This window comes from Carcharodon carcharias, chromosome 20, assembly GCF_017639515.1.
Source record: "Carcharodon carcharias isolate sCarCar2 chromosome 20, sCarCar2.pri, whole genome shotgun sequence".
In the NCBI taxonomy this organism is placed as follows: Eukaryota; Metazoa; Chordata; class Chondrichthyes; order Lamniformes; family Lamnidae; genus Carcharodon; species Carcharodon carcharias.
Window position 1 is genome coordinate 86,858,319 of NC_054486.1, and position 17,674 is coordinate 86,875,992.

General features: G+C 38.4%; 1 protein-coding gene across 2 annotated transcripts in view; it reads left to right on the forward strand.

Moving 5' to 3' along the window:
* Positions 1-5,020, forward strand: part of cpsf2 (cleavage and polyadenylation specific factor 2) — a 31,151-nt gene extending 26,131 nt beyond the window's left edge. The window contains exons 14-16 of one of the 2 annotated variants that reach the window (XM_041214457.1): positions 2,502-2,574; positions 3,813-3,874; positions 4,174-5,020. In XM_041214457.1, the coding sequence (XP_041070391.1) occupies positions 2,502-2,574; positions 3,813-3,874; positions 4,174-4,266 (228 nt within the window). In that variant the 3' untranslated portion in view covers positions 4,267-5,020. Of the gene's footprint in view, positions 1-2,501; positions 2,637-3,812; positions 3,875-4,173 lie in introns of both variants that reach the window. The other variant, XM_041214456.1, reaches the window with a different exon arrangement.
* The last annotated feature ends 12,654 nt before the right edge of the window (positions 5,021-17,674 follow it).

Here is a 17,674-nt window from a genome sequence, read left to right on the forward strand (position 1 = left end):
ATTCGTGTTTCAAGTAAGTACTTAATTGTGGTGCAAATTTAATCTTTAACTGTAAAATGCCAGCAAACTTCTTAATTAGTCTGCAGAATAATTCATTTTAATAATGAGGAATGCATCTAAGTATGATCCACTCAGAAGAGTAATATATTCCTTGCTTAGAGTCAATAAATATTAAGTACTGATTCTATGAAAGTGGTTTGGGTTTGGTTCCAACCATTGTTGTGAAACATACATTGTTTCCAAATAGTTGATTTCAGTGTTTTCTTTTTATATTCGTTGGAAAGCAAAGAATAAATTCTAAATTTCTTTATCATTTGTAATTGTAAATGTTAAAAGCTGGTTAATAGTAGGTATAAGGATGATTATTTTAAGAAAAATAAATTGGTGTTATAAATAACTGCTGGCCTTGCCATCAGGACTAATAACATTGCTGGAGCTAATGGAGTTGTAATCACTCATACTTAAAATAGGAAAAATTACTGTAGTGATGTTGCAAAATGTATGGTTTTTATTAGGTATTCTGTCTGATCAGTGTTCGCTCATGTAAAAGGACCTCATATTCTGTATGATCCCATGTGCACCTTTACTGTCTGATAGTTTGACTTTGGACTGTGAGAACCATTGTTGTGTGACTGGTTACTGTCACCTTGCAGTTGTAGCCATGAGCATTCTCCTATCTTCATGAAAGGTGGACTAAAAAGCACTCCAATGAGCCATGATGCAATTGTAAATCAACAAACTGTTTTTTTCTCCACAAAACACATGAATGGATCTAATACAGTTTTTGCAGGGAAAATTGTCTTTTTCCTGTCGGTGCTTCTACCATCAAATAAGAAAAGTGTAACTCTACGGTTGTTCTAGGTGAAAAATCATTTTCAAGCTAGCTATTCTTAAGTTTACTGATCATGGCTTTCCCTGGTAAAGGGTTTATTTAAGCACTATTAAGACTATTTTAACCTAGCTAATTACCATTCCATCAGCCACCATCAAAATAACAGCAAAGTGTTGAAAGAAGTAATAATGATGCACCAATAATCCAGCTTCACTTGTCACCAATAATCTGTTCACTGATACTCACTTTGGGCTCTGCCAGAATATTTTGGCTCCTACCCACATCACAGTCTTGATCTAGACAATGACTGAAAGCTGGAGGAGAAATGAAAGTAACTGCACTTGACATCAAGATAACACTCAACTGCTTAAGCACTTGTGAGCTCTAGCAAAACAGGTCACTGGGGACTGCAGTGGCAGGAAGATCGGCCTCATTGTTAGAGGCCAATCATTGCAGCCCCAGAGCATTACCATCAATGTTATTGAGGCCAACATCCTTGGTATAACCATACTCAGCTCAATTTTCTTCTCTGTGCCAAAAGGCCAAGTGAGGCTGTTTGCTGATGAATCTGCTGTTTTCAGTTCCATTCACAATGACTGGTAATAGAATAGTCATGTTAGCTACATCGGGATTTGAATAGCATGCAGGCTTGGGCTGACAAGTGGCAGGTAATATTCAAGCTACATAAAAGCCTCCCTCTGACCATCTTCAACAATAAAAGGCTCAGACGATTCCCCTCACTTTCAACACCACCCACTAACAAAGTCGTGAGCTTTCCATGGACCTGAAGTTTAACTGGACCAACCACACCAACACAATGGTTATATAGTTTAAGCCAGAAATGTAATGGATTGCCCACTACTTATATTGATGGATACCATAACACCCAAAAAGATCAACATCATCTAGGAAAAAACAATCCCTTTGATTGTCCATGTCACTTAATTAATTAGGAAGCCCGGCCACCATCAACACACTTCAACTAGAATGTACTAGCTGCAAGATGTATTGCAACAATTTATCAAACCTACTTCAACAACGATTCCCATTCCCATTTCCACAACCTCTATTGCCTATGAGAATATCATTGCTTGTAAATTCCCTTTGAAGTCACACACTATCTTAACCTGGACCCGTACTACTACTGTCTTTATTGTCGCCAAGTCAAAATCTTTGATTTCAAACTCAAATGTTGTAATAGGAGCAACATCACAATGAGGATTGATGATTATGATTGATGACATGATTGAATGGCAGAGCAGACTCGATGGGCCGAATGGCCTAGTTTCTGCTCCTATGTCTTATGGTCTTATGATGCATTTAATATATAAGAAATATTGTAAATTGACAAAACTCTGCTCCAGTACTCCTGGTTAAACAGAAAATGTTGCAGTGGTCAGTGATAACACTATCAAGAGGCAAGTTGTTACGCTTTCTCTCTATAGCATCATTATGTCTGATCCACATTATTAAACCATAGATTTAATTTGAAAAAACTTGCATCAGTCCTTGAGATGTGTGCTTTCCAAATTATTTCTGACTCTCCTCTATAAATCATCGCATTTGTTGTACTAACCATGTGAAGATCTCATTTATCAAATAAGATAACCATAAAAATGCAAAACTGCATTTAGTGATTTTAATTGAATTTTTAATTCTCTTTTTTAAGGTTCCTGGTCATCAAGCAGTCTTCATTAATGAGCCAAGATTATCCGATTTTAAACAAGTTCTTTTGCGGGAAGGTATTCAAGCAGAATTTGTTGGAGGCGTGCTGGTCTGCAACAATTTGGTAGCTGTTCGAAGAGTGAGTATTTTCAGTTAGAAGTGGTGTAATACTGTATTAAAAGACCTCCAGCAGTCTATAGATTTGGCAGAAGCGAGGTTTGATCAATTTACTCAATAATATACATTCCTACATTAGCAGAAAATTCTTTTTCTTTGGTTTGTAGCAATCTGAGAAGTCAGCAAGACAGTTTGGGGGTTTGTCTTTGTAATACACATGTTGAACAAATTGAGTTGTAAACAGAAATGTATTTTGTGCATTTTCTTTGACTTATCCATTGTCACAATCAGTTGTGCAGCAAGATGAGCATTTATGTCTAGTAAGGTGATCTTACACAAGAAACTGCAGAAACGAATAGAATCTGATTAAAAAAAAATACTGCTCTTTAGACAATGGTTCCAAGTGCACCTTTTTCCCTTTTCTATCTGGTTTTGTTTAAAGGCATCAATTGTAAAGTACAAAATTCAGTAAAAAATGTTTGTTTTTTTTTTGCTTCTGCACTGCCTTTCAGTTGCAGACTGACACTCATGATAAATGTATTTTCTATATGAAATACTGTAAAATAAAACAATACTTTAGACATTGTAGAATAACTTTTAAAAAATACATTTTTATTCTATTCAGTTTACTGATTTACAACAAAACAAGAACAGATGTATTTCCTTTATTCTTTAATTCTCTGAAGACAGGCCCGATCCACAGCACATCAATCTCCACCACGCGTAGGGCAAGGAGGCAGGTCCTGAATCTACCCCAGCAGAATGGGGAACCCCATGTTGTTGGCACCAATCTGATCCACACCAGCTGTCCAGCCAGCTGGCCCCTCCATGGAGTCTGAGTTGCTGTGGCGACATATACTTTTGCATGCATGCTGTAGCATGGAGCTATGGATAGTGATGGTCGAGGCTTCAATTTCTTTTCATCACATGGCTAACTAGGAATCTCTGCTGCTGTTACCGCCTGCCATTGGTGTGTGATGGAAGGATTTACAAATTGATACTCAATCTTTTTGGCTGCATTACAAACGCACGTTCCTTGGTCATCATGCCCTAGAGTGGGATTTGAACCTGGAGCTTTTGGTTCAGAGGCAGGGACATACCCGCTACGTCACATGACTGCCAACAGCTATATTACATACCCTATATTTATTAGTTTAGAAGAATTAGTAAGATTTTAAACAAGTTCTTATGCGGGAAGGTATTCAAGCAGAATTTGTTGGAGGCGTGCTGGTCTGCAACAATTTGGTAGCTGTTCGAAGAGTGAGTATTTTCAGTTAGAAGTGGTGTATTACTGTATTAAAAGACCTCCAGCAGTCTATAGATTTGGCAGAAGCAAGGTTTGATCAATTTACTCAATAATATACATTCCTACATTAGCAGAAAATGCTTTAAGAAATCTTCAAATTTTGAAAGTTATGAATTGTTCCATCCAACACCTTTGCAGTAATTAAAGACCTTTGTTTAAATTCCAAATCCTACTACTTATTAATAAACATCACTCCTGAAAAGGGAAGGATCCTACCTTTAAATTCATGTTGCTCTTTCTATTTTCTTTTCAGACTGAGACAGGACGCATTGGACTGGAAGGATGTTTGTGTGAAGATTATTATAAAATACGGGACCTTTTATATGAACAGTATGCAATTGTGTAACGGCACTTGGAATACTCTTGAAAAACGATCGATCCTACTCTCCAGGAATTGACTGCCAGTGTGCTGGAAAACATTTGTGACATGTAAAAGATCTGAACAACTTTTTTTAACTAGAGTAGCATTTGTTCATAATTTGTGTTTTGTTTCCTCCTTCAACTCTACTGGAAGAAATTTGAAAAGTCAAATTGCTGTTGTGTATTTTACTTCTGATGAACTATTCTGTTAAACGTTAGAAAACGTTCTCTCTTCACCAGTTCTCACTCTACATATTTTTCTTTTAGTCATCACCTACAGTACTTTCACTGGTTCACAAAGGAATACAAGCAAAAGCAACTCTTATTTCACCTGATTATAACACAGCAACTACAATTAAAGCATCCCAAAGTTCCTGTTATTAGTCTGTGAAAATCTAGCTTAACCTATTTTATAGATAAGAAAAATGACAAAGTTGAATGGGTGTTTTTTCAACTGATACGACTTGAAACAGTTTTAATGTTTTGATAGCACAAAGTTGGTATTTTGGTGCAAGATCCTGGTTATTCACTTGCTTTATACAGTATTATAAAGCTTTTGAGGTTGGTTATCAGGTTTTGTAAAGCCATAAATGCAGAACCCATCAATATACAGATATTGTTGTGAAAAGGTTTGATAAATAGCTATAAGACATTTATAAAGGCTAAAATAGTTATTTTGAGTTTGTGTTTATAATGAATTGTAACTTCCCAAGAAATAAGCAATTAAATTGTTTATAAAATTCCTCTTTTAAATTTCCTTTTTGCAAATTCATCTCCAGTTCTTGTTCAAACTGAGTTTCCTTGCAGGGAAATCTCTAGAAACTCATTCAAGCAATCCATGAGGGTGTGTTGGGAGATTTATTTGACTGTAAAAGGTGTCACATCATACCCTTTCTCTACATCTAGACATGTGAGCTTTCAGTAGATGTCACTTGATAAGAGACTATAGTGTAGAAATTCCCATTGCAACCCCAATTAATTGAGGTATCCCTACCATCCATCATGGCTGTGATCATTTGAGATACATTGGAAGTATAATTTTCAATTTGCATGTAAATATATTGCAGCTATATTAACAAATTATTGAAATCCTAGTAGAATAAACATAAGGAGCAAAAGCACCCTTCTATTCTGTGATCTGCTCATTAGTTTTTTGGTAACAAATCTATGTCATAAAAAAAATTGAAAAGAGGGCAATAATCTGATGGGAACTACTTACTATCAATCTAAGGGATTCCCCTCCTTCAACGAATTGTCACTTTCAAAAGAAATTAGTTTAGAAGGTCTCCAACCTGTGAAAATGAAGTCTTCATCTTATGAGTGAGAAATCACTCTTTAGAAAACCTGCTGTGTCTAATCTCCTGGTTGGCAAAGAAACTCTTCAATGTTTGTGCCACAAGGAACTTGTTTTATTTTCCTTTCTGCAGCATTGGGTTGCCTTCTGATATTATACCAAAATCTATCCACCTCTGCCTTAAAAATATTCAAAGACTGCTTCCACCACATTTTCAGGAAGTGAGTTCCAAAGACTTATTACCCTCCGAGTGAAAAAATTTCACTTCATCTCTGTTTAAATGGGCAACCCCTTATTTTTGAACAATGACCCCTGGTTCTAGATTCTGCCACAAGAGGAAACATCCTCTCCACATCCACCCTATCAAGACCCATCAGGATTTTATATGTTTCAATCAAGTCACCTTTTACTCTTCTAAACCCCAGTGGATACAAGCTTAGTCTGTCCAACCTTTCCTCATAAGACAGGGTAAGAATCATGTCTATATCATTTTCTGATTCCATTTTTGACAGCCAGCTAGAAAATAGGGCTCATTGCAAACATGCTTCATATGGCATTGTGAATTAACATATCTTTTCTCATATTAAATTCAAGATAACAACTTTACAATCAATATGCAACACACTCATTTGTATTTTTTCTGTGTCTCAATATTTTACACTACTCTCTGCCTAAATTTGTTTGAACATGCTAGCTCGCTCCTGTTCAAAAACAAGCAGTAGCATTTAATTTTATTAACAACTTATATGATGAAAGCTACTCATCCAGATTTGCTGATGACACAAAGAAAGGCATTATTGTAAGCAGTGTAGATGGAAGCCTAAAATTACAATGAGATATTGATAGATTAAGGGAATGGACAAAACTGGCAAATGTAAGGTTTTGGACCTAACTTTCTAAATAATGAAAAGCTAGACACAGTGGAGAACCAAAGGAGCTTGATGGTTCAGGTATGGATGAATAGGTACAGGAAATAATCAAAACCATGGCTACATTCCCTGGAATTTGAAAGGTTCAAGGGTGATATCATCACAATTCCAAAATATTAAAGTCAACAGGGTGGCTTGGGAGAAACTATGGTGATTGCAGAGTCTAGGAACCAGGGGAACATATCTAAAAATTAGAACCAGACTTTCAGGAGTGAAATTAGGAAACATTCCTTTCACAAAGGATCGTGTTTCACAGCGGTTTGGAACAAAAGGCAGGTAGTGCTAAAGTCAATTACCTCCGGGAACATTTTTTTTGTTAGCCAAAGGTATTAAGGGATTTGGGGCAAAGGCCCATGTGGAGTTAGGTTGCAGATCAGCCATGATGTCATTGAATGGTGGAACAGGGCTTGAAGGGCTAAATGGCTTATCGCTGTTCCTATGTCCTAAAAGCTTCAGAGTTATCTTTACGTTGAAGTACTGGGCTCTGCCATCATTAAGAATGGGAAAGATCATGGAACCACCTCCTTTTGTTAGTTTAATTTATCACCACCGTTCGCAACTGGCTGAGGTAGAACTGCAGAGTTTTGATCTGATCCATTGGTTGTAGGATCGCTTTGTTCTGGATATAGCATGCTGCTTCTACTGTTTTACATCCATGTAATCCTGTGTAGTAGTTTCAGCAGATTGGAATGTGATTTTTTTGGTAAGCTGAATGCTGCTCCTGGCATGCTCTTTGACACTGGTAATTTTTGGTAGCCAAAAGTTTTTAAGGGATATGGGGCAAAGATATATGGAGATAGGTTACAGATCAGCCATGATCTTATTGAATGGTGGAACAGACTTGAGGGACTAAATGGCCTAATCTTGTTCCTATGTACCTCATACTATCCTGTCATTCATGTGCATGTTGGAAGAGGTCCCAATACAATGTCATCTCTGGAGAATAAAAAGGCTTTATTCAATTGTCATATCTTCTATGTGACAGGAAAGAATGAACAAGCTCTTCTTCATCAATAAGAATGTAAAAGTAGAATGAGTGCATTCAAATGTCTGAGTCAGACTTCAAGAGTCAAAGATGAACTTTAATATTTCAAATGTTACATTAGATTCTGTTTGAAATTTTGCATGACATGCAATATTACAAGCTGATGTATTTAAAAATTCTATACCTGTAAAATAACCAAAATATCGGTATACGTTTTAGTAATTGGAATTAGGTTGCACTCAGCACAATGAAAATATCTAAATCTGTTGTGGAATACATTGTATTTCATGATAAATAAACAGAACTACGTCAGTGAAACACTAGAGAATATGATGGAGATGAGCATTTTCTGATCTATTCAGAGATTCAGCTTTGCACAGATTAGATGTTTAGATAATTCCATACACATGAATACTTAAATTCTGGGGTGAGATTATACTTCAGTTATGGATTTAGAAGTCTATTTTAACTGGGGGTGGGAATCTAGAGGAGTGGGTACCAGAGCGAGAGTGGATCTGTCTAGCTGCCTTGAGTGTGAGGCCCAGAAAACCTTTTTAACTCTTTGAATATCCTGAAACAAATTCTCTGAAGACAATAGGATGTCAATGCAAACGGGCAAGTATGGTGGGTTGGGTATGGTTAGACTGCTGCTCGGGACCCGTGGAAATGGTCGCTGTGAAGGAAAGTGTGGAAGGAGATGGATTTGGGATGATTGCAGTTTATGTGGGAGGGGTGTTGGCGGGTGGGGAAGCTTGGGCCAGGGGAGGGGAAGGCCCAAAGTTTCCTTGCGGGGCCAGGGGAAATAGATCCTACTCCAGGGCCACAAGGATTCCATGTAAAAATTACATTGCAAAATTTACCACAGTCGTTCCTGGACACTCCAGGCAGATGCCTGCATTATCCCTATGATGGATTTCTGAATGCAGTAGTTAAAATGTAGCACCAATGACTTAATTGGACTGTGACTTTAATATTCAACTTATTTCCCTTTGTGTCTGCACTGCGATCCTCGAGTTACTTTGAAGTTGAAGTAAAACTTCGCCAGGTGGGAATGATTTGGCCTCAGGCCTGCAAGTGGACTTGGGTAACTTGGTTAACTCCCACCAGACTATTCTCTGTGGGTGAGGTGTAAAAGTCAACACTAAAGTTTATATCACACTTTTACAGTTATCGGGTTAATAATATAACGTAATCATCCATAAAATGTATGACTGCCAAATTTTGATAACATTTAAAGGATTGAAAGTGTATTTGGGGAATCGAGCATTGAAACTTGTAAGTTTAATGATCCTTCAAAAACAATTTGTATAGGTTTATTTCAGGAAATATTTTGGGATACAGTATATGAATAATTTGAGACTTAACACTAAGTGTAACATACTTGTTAGGAACAGGTGAATTTGGACCTATGCTTTCCACTACTAGGGGTTTTCCCTTGCTTCATGTCTGGGCCTACTTTAGATTAATTTACAGAGACTGATTGCCATGATTGGTCAACAATACCATTATAGTTCTATCAGAAGGTGAACTAGATGCAACTTGGTAATTTATCATCCAATGATTTGTATGTTGTGAAATAATTATGGACAGTTTCTTTCCAGCGCATGACATTTTAATCTACAATGGAATTGCAAAGTCTGAATTGAATGTTTTTAGTCTGCGAAGTGGCAATTGTGGAAGTAAAATGGAGAGAATTTTTGCAATTACTATAACACTTCCAGCTTGACCAGGAAAGTGCTGCTAGGGTGAGGTTGGGTTACTATAATTCATCTAGTAAGGAGACAAATAGACAGAGCTTACTATCTTGATTACAATTCCTTAACCTCCTGTTGAAAATGCTATGGGTTTGGCTGTGATGATGGCTTGGCCTAAATAGCCAAGTGGTTATGGTACCGGGTTTGTAACTCCAAGATCAAGAGTTCAAATCTCACAATGGCAAACCATGCAACAATGTAACTTCATCTGAAACAGATGGAAACGGGTTTGTACTTGCAAGAGTTTGGCTGTGATGTGCTCACTTTCTTATTTTTCTTCTGACATTCAGGGTGAGAGTTTTGGTTTATTCAAAACCTATCCACATGAACAGAGTTAATATGGACCCTCAGTGATCAAACTAACTGAAAGAAGAAATAAAAACAGAAAATGCTTGAAAAACTCAGCAGGTCTGGAAGCATCTGTGGAGAGAGAAACAGAGTTAACAGTTTGAATCCGTATGAAGGAAGAACCTGACGGCGTTACTGATGTCTTTGGATATGCATTAGGAAAATGGGAGGGTAGGAAAACAAAATGTTCACTTTTCAACCTGGTACTTTTAATTCAGTTTGATTATTTTACCCTTTGAAATTAGTTTCATGTTTTCGGATTGCATCAATGACTGGGTGACAAAGTGGGGGCATTCTTTTATTGGAGAGTATAGATGAAGGCACAAGTAATTTAACATCTACATTTCCCAGGACTGAATGCCATTCTTGGTGGCTGTTAAGTGATGCTACATTTTATAAGGCAGAATAAAGTAGTGAGTAATTTGGATTAAATGATGTGAAGCACTGCATTACAGCTAGATCTACAAAAGATGGCAGTGCATCACCTTCATTGTCCAAGCCTGTGCAATACAAGTATATTATTTCCTGTTAATCAGATAATTCTATAAATAGCTCAAACGCATTCAAAAATAATTCAGTGTATGCCTAATGAGTTGTCTACCTCTTCTGATAATGATTTGCTGTTACCCAGTGAGTAGATATCACCTCCTTTTCGCAGTTTACTTGGGATTTCTCCAAAAGTAAAAACAGTTCAAAGTTAGTGAGAAGAAAGTGAATATTGAGAATCTTAAAAAATTAAAGTAAAATACTTTATAAACACAGGAATTAAGCTCTTTCATGTACAACTAAAAATAGCAGAAAACCGTAGTTTCTGGGGCAAAATATGCTTCATGGAATAAGTACCTGGCCTTAATACAACAACACCATCTTGCATTTATACAGCACTGTTAGTATAGTAAAATATTCCAAGGCACTTCACAGGTTCATTATAAAACAAAGCAGGACTTTGAGCCGCATAAGGAAATATTAACAGTTAAAGTTCATAGTGTGCAACATCTCCCACCAATTCCCACTCTCAAAACCTGCCCCAGTCTAAACTCTACAAAAGCAAGGAAGTTTTGCTAAATCTTTATATATCATTTGTTTAGTCTCAGCTGGATTATTGTGTTCTATTCTGAGCACCATAATTTAGAAAGGATGCCAAGACCTTGAAGAGAGTGCAGAAGAGATTTGCTAGAATAGTAACCAGGGATGAGGGACTTTAGTTATGTGAAGAAACTGAAGAAAATTGGTTGTTCTCGTTAAGAGTGAAGAAGGTTAAGAGGAGATTTGATTGAGTTGTCCAACTGAAATTCAATTGTACTATGATAATTTTTTCCCAGAGGATCTTTTACTATGATTTTGCTAATTAATCCTGCCTTCTTGCATAATACTAGATCTTAAATAGCTTTGGCTACAGCTGGTTCCACAATACATTGTTTTAGAAAATTGTCAAAGTATTCCACAAACTCATTATCAAATCACCTTTATAAATTTGATTGGTTCAGTCTATATGAAGATTAAAGTCCCCCACAATTATTACATTGCCTTGTTACAAGCTCCAGTTATTTCTTGCTTAATGTTTAGTCCAACTGCATAACTACTGGTAGGGGGCCTATAAACTACTCCCACCAGCATTTCTGACCCTTGTTATTCTTAATTTCCACAAATACTAATTCTACTTCTTGATCTTCTGAGCCAATATCCTTTCTTGCTACTGCTCTTATATTATCCTTTACTATCAGGGCTATGCCTCCTTTTCCATTCTGTCTTTTTGAAATATGTACACTGGAATATTTATTTTCCAAATTTGTTCACCTTCTAACTGTGACTCTGCAATGGCAATTAGATCAAACCCATGTATCTTTATTTGCACCACTAATTTGTCTATCTTGAATGCCTCGTGCATTCAATAAAGCGTCTTTAATTATATTTACCAAGATTTTTTGCATGCACTTTATTTGTTGATGCTCTATTATCGTTAAACTCTCTGACCCTTCCTGTCTCACTTTGCTTGTCTTTACCCAAATTGCTACAATGCTTTATTGTCTTGTCTTTTCTCTTTAGATTGTAAATCTCCTTTCACCTGAGCTTTTTTACCTTCATCCCCACCCCACCCCCCTTTTCGCATAAAGCCTGATCCCAGCCCGATTGAAATGGAGTCTATCTCAACAGAACAGCTCTTTCCCCAGTACAGGTGACAGTGCCCCATGAATTGAAACCCCTTTTCCCCACACAATAACCCTATGCCAAGTGGCTCAGGCCACCATCCAGTGATTATTACCTTTTGAGGTTCTATATTTTAATTTGGACCCTAACTACACAAGCTCTCTCAGCAGAATATCATCGCCAGTTCCACCTATGTTGTTGGTTCCTAGATGGACCAAGACAACTGGACCCTCTGCCTCCCACTCTAAGTTTGTCTCCAGCCTTGAGGAGATGTCTTTTAACTTGGCTCCAGGCAGACAACACAATCTTTGCGACCGCAGAGAACAGTATCAATCTGCCTGACTGTATTGTTCCCTATTGCTACCATATTTCTTTTCACTTCCCCCACTTGAAATGAGGGGCCAGCTAGAGAAGATGCTTCCACTTTTGGGGAATTCCACAGCTAGGGGGTCTCCCATAAGGAATTCAGGAGAAACTTATTTACCAGAGCGTGGCTGAAATGTGGAACTTGCCACCACATGGAATTGTTGAGGTTGAATATCATAGATATGTTTATGGAGAAGCTAGATAAGTTTATGAGGGTGTAAGGAATAGAAGATATGCTGATAGGGTTAAATACAGTAGTTTGGGAGGAGACTTCTGTTGGACCAAATGACCTGTTTCTGTGCTGTATGTAATTCACCCAGGATAAGTAACATTATCCCAAAGGCACCCTGATGTACCATAAAATGTTAGTGTGCCTCAGAATTATTTACCTTGTCTAAGAGAATTAAGGTTTCTTTGAAAAACAAATCTAGTTTCTAAGCAATAATGTAAAAATACACATAGCTGTATTCATCCCAACAGGTTTACAAGCTGTTCTTTTTCTCATAAAATCCTCAGACTAATTTGGCAATAGCCTGACCTTGGTAGCTACTTCATGAATTTATTAAGGAGATGATGGTGTAGTGGTAATGTCATTGAACTAGTAACCCAGAGGCCCAGGCTAATGTTCTGGGGGCCACGGCAGCTGGTGGAATTTGAATTCAATTAATAAAAATCTGGAATCTAAAGCTATTCTCAGTAGTGGTGACCGTGAAACAATAAAAACTCATCTGGTTCACTGCCCTTTAGGGAAGGAAATCTGCTGGCCTACATGTGACTCCAGACCCACAGCAATGTGGTTGACTCTTAAATGCCCTTTGAACAAGGGCAATTCGGGTTGGGCAATAAATGCTGGCCTAGCCAGGAGCGCCCACATCCCACAAACAAATAAAAAAATATGGTGAGGCGGAACCTTTGTCTGTACAGTAATACGACGCCAGAATATTTTCTGAGGTCAATGTGACTTGCATTGTTCAGGTGGGCAGCAGAAATTGAAAATGCTTCTGATTGGCTGATTGCCTATTTTCAATTGGATACAGCATTCTGCTGCTCACTTTAAATACCTGTCACAGCTTAAAAGGGTGGCCACCTTCATAAGACATTTTTTTCAAGTGACAACAATAATCTGCTGCAAAGAATGTCCAAAAGGTTTGTTTGAGGGCCTAAAGCTATCAGATTTGTTCATGCAGATGTGGAGGAATTCCTGCTGGAGGTTCAGGAGGAAGGCCCTATTTGGTACTGTGAGATGCATGGCCCCAATAGAAGCAGCTTAGGATCAGTGGATAGAGGTAGCCAGTACAGTCACTGGACACCCCTTGAACTCTGTACTGCTTTTCAGTGCTGGAAGAAGTTTAGTGATCCCACCTGGCAAGGTAAGCGGAGTCAGCCACAACATCAGACAAGGCTGTACAGGATGGCCATTACTTCCAAAGAAGCATTCAGGCACTTGCTTTTCAAATTTAAACAATAGTGACACTGAAGTTGATTAAAATTAAGGTCCGGTAGCAGCTCCTAACAAAGTGAGAATGCACTTGCAACACTACAGGTCACAAACAAGCTGTGCACTGAGCGGGTACAATCTGTTCCTCTAGGTGTATACTTGGCTATTGATAAATGGAGCATATATGGCTCAATGAGTGCCATCTATGGATCTTGGTGAACTCTTGGTAAAATTGCAGTACTCATTCTGTCACGTTGACATTGATTGTCTGAGAAAGTTGATGAAATTATTATTTCTGGCGAACAGTTTCTCCTTGAGTTGGTTCAAAGGAAGATAGCCCTCTTTGGAGGTGTGATGCGCCTTAAATACCTAGGTGGAGGCGGTTGATATAGTTAACCTTCCACAGATAAAAATGACATTTTCTGGACTTATCAAGGTTGCCAAGGTCAGAGAACCCATATTTTGCCTACTTTTAGGATGTGGCCTCAAGTTAAAGGCCAGCAAAATCTTGCTACCATTTTTCCATGGGAACTGCATTAAATAAAAAGCAAAATATTGCGGATACTGGAAATCTGAAACAAAAACAAAAAATGCTGGAAAAACTCAGCAGGTCTAGCAGCATCTTTGGAGAGAGAAACAGAGCTAACATTTCAAGTCCATATGACATTTCTTCAGAGCTAAAGAGCAGTAGAAATGTGATTAAATTTATACTGTTTAAGGGGTGGAGAAAATGAAGCTGGATAGAAGGCCAGCAATAGGTGGGGACAAATGAGAGATTGACAAAGATATCATGAACAAAAGGACAAAGGGAGTGTTAACGGTAGTGGTAAAGGCTAATAAATCTTACCACTACCATTGATTCTGATGTAATAATGATGTCAGATCACATGAAAGAAAAGTAAGAGAGATTTGGGAGGAGGAGAAGCTCCAACCTAATCTAGAGGTCCAAATGTGCAAATACCTGCTGAAAATAAAGGTTAATGGTTTTGAGAGACCACAGACTTGAGCAGCATACTTTAGGAGAATAGATAATTCCCCAAACCCCCGTCTAGACCCTGACCACACAACAATACATGGTGGCAGCGAAAAAAGACACAGTGAACCTTAAAAAGATACAGGGCTGGCAAGAAAAGAGGTCCTCAAAGGAAAGACAAAAGAAAAAAATTAAGACAGACCAAAATGTTGGAACATCGTTGAAGCAACAGATGCAAGCTGAGACACAAACGCAGAGATCGGACAGCAGTGAGCACAGGTCCAAAGCAGCAAACAGCAGCACAGAAGCAGAAACAATTCCAGGACTTGGGAGAAGCATGGAATCCACATTATCACTCCCAGAACCATTTCAGAGTGAAGAAGGTTTGCAATAAGCCCAAAACTGAGACAATGGAAGAAAAATGTTCACAAGTTACAGAACTGCTTCAGGATTACACAAAAAAGATGAAAAAGACCACGTCAGTACACTACTTTATGCAGTAGGATCTATTGCTGATGATGTGATAGCAAGACAGGGGGTTGATGACTCTTTAACTTCTTAAGAAGTCCTACAAGCTTTTGACTCTTATTTCAGCATCCATCAGAATTTAATAATAGTGAGGGCTAAATTTAAGAAAGGAAAGCAAAGTCCAGGCGGAAGCATGGAATCATTCAACAATCTCTAAAGGCTGACAGGGAACTGTGATTACAGGATCTTAAAGGATGAGCTGATTCATGACAGTGCGGTAGTCGGGGTGCTATACAAGTATTATCAGATCTCTTACAGACAAGTAAGGATTTAACATTAGTGAAAGCAGTGCAGGTTGCGAGGCAAACCGAACTCAGGAAGCAGAATCAGGTGTTTGTTCATGGGGAAAGAGCGGTCCCATGGAAAAGATCCAGTGAGACCATTCAATTTGTAGGCAATAAAAGAGAAAGTGCGCCAAAGCCCAAGCCCAGCAAGACATGGAAAAGCCTGCGAACTGCCACTTGGAAAAGTTTTTGGTGTGGTGGGAACAAATGGCACAAGCGAGAATAATGTCCATGATGGAGTGGGGGTGCAGTGTGCCACAATTGTGGAAAAATAGGCCATTTCAAAATGGTTTGTTGCTCGAAAATGCTGACAACCTGTAAAAAGAGAAAATTTTAAAATAGAACTACATACACGAAGTGGAAAACCACAAATAAAGAAACTATCCTTCCTTGGGGAGATAAACGATGCTGAAAACAAGCACTGGAGTATTAAACTCAAAGAGTATGGACGGCCCAGAGAATTTAATTTTGACACAGGAGCAGGGATTTTTGTTTCATCAGATGAAGTCAAATGGCTCAAATAGATTACACTGCAACCCTTATATCAAATTACAAGGTTCTTGGTAGAACAACTTTAAAGATGAAAGGCCAACTCATGGCAAAGCTGAAATACCAAGAAATCCTTGAACCTCTCTTTGTTCTTCAAATCAAGAATGCTCTCTACTAAGCAGAAAGGCATGCCTAAACTGAAATTAATCTATAAAATGGATGAAGTTGCCAATGAGAACCACAGTGGTACATTTCAAAATAAATGTCCAAAATTGTTTACAGGCCAAGGGGAGTTAAAGACCAAGTACCATATCACCCTGTGAGACACCCTATGCTAAACCAATTTGCCTCTTTACACAGAGGAAAGTCCCTCAGCAACTCTTGGACAAAATCAAGGGTGAAATTGAAAAGAGGCAGCAGCAAGGGATTAGCTCACTGGTCACCATGCCAACAAAATGGTCTTCAGGGATGCTTACTGTCCCAAAGCCAAACAACAATAAAATCTGTGTGGATTTAACTCAACTAAACAAATCAGTGGAACGTGAGATACACCCAATGGTCTCAGTAGATGAGAGCCTTGCCAAACCAGCCAAGAGTATATTATTTACCCAATTGGATGCTAACAATCACTTTTGGCTGTTTCCTCTGGACAAAGAATCCAAATTGCTGACCACATTTATCACACCATTCGGTCATTATTTTTTCAATAGATTGTCCCTTTGGAATAGCATCAGCTCCAGAAATTTTCCAGAGAACAATGTCTTACACTCTAAAAGGAATGGAGGGAGTAACATACCATATGGATGACATACTTGTACACGGCTCCATAAGAGAAGAGCGGAGTCAGAGCAGTCCTGAGAGTCTTACAGGATGCAGGCCTAACATTGATTGAAAAATGTGAGTTCGCCAAAAGTATGATCAACTTTCTAGGTCACATTGTACAAATCACTGGAATCACTGTTAATCCACAAAAAATGAAAGTAATCAGTGAATTTCCATGGCCCAGGAACATAACAGAGCTTCAAAGGTCCCTCGGGATGGCCAGTCAAGTAGGCAAGTTCCTATCCAATTTAGCAGAGGCCAATGGGCCCTTGAGACAGCTGTTGCGACAGGGTTGACAGTGTTGCTGGAATGTGGACCTTCAAAATGCTTACAAAAGTAGCTTACAAAAGCAGCTTTCAACGTCTTCTGAAATCCTGGCACATTACAACCCAGAATTACTGATCATAGTAGCGGCAGATGCATTATCTACTGGTCTGTGGGCAATATTATTTCATGTGCAGAGAGATGACGAGCGTAGACCAGTCTAATATGCCTCTAGGTCACTATTGGAAACAGAACAACTATACACCATGATAGAAAAAGAAGCATTGGTAGCAAAGAGGGCATGCAAAACATTCTCAGACTATATTATGGGATTGCATTTCAAAATTGAAACAGACCAGAAGCCACTAGTCACCCTTCTGAACGTGAAAAATTGTAAAGATGCCTCCCATAATCCAACATTTCAGACTGAGATATGACTCCATCGCAGAGTATAGGCAACGGAAATGTCAAACAACGGCAGTCACTGTCACGAATGCTATCAGAAGGAACCAAACAAGAAAATTTACATTTCATTGAGGAGGTTGAAGCGCATACATCATTAATCACTCAGCACTTAGCAGCTACTGCAAAAAAGTTGCAGGAAATAAAACAAGCCAGCTATGAGATGAAAAATGCGTCCAGGTCTGAGAATATTGTCTGGAAGGATGGCAGTCTATATCCCCACTAATATGAAACTACGGCAGTACTTTGAACAGTGCAAGCAACTCACTGTAATTGACGACTTACTAGTCTTCAACAAGAGAATAGTCAT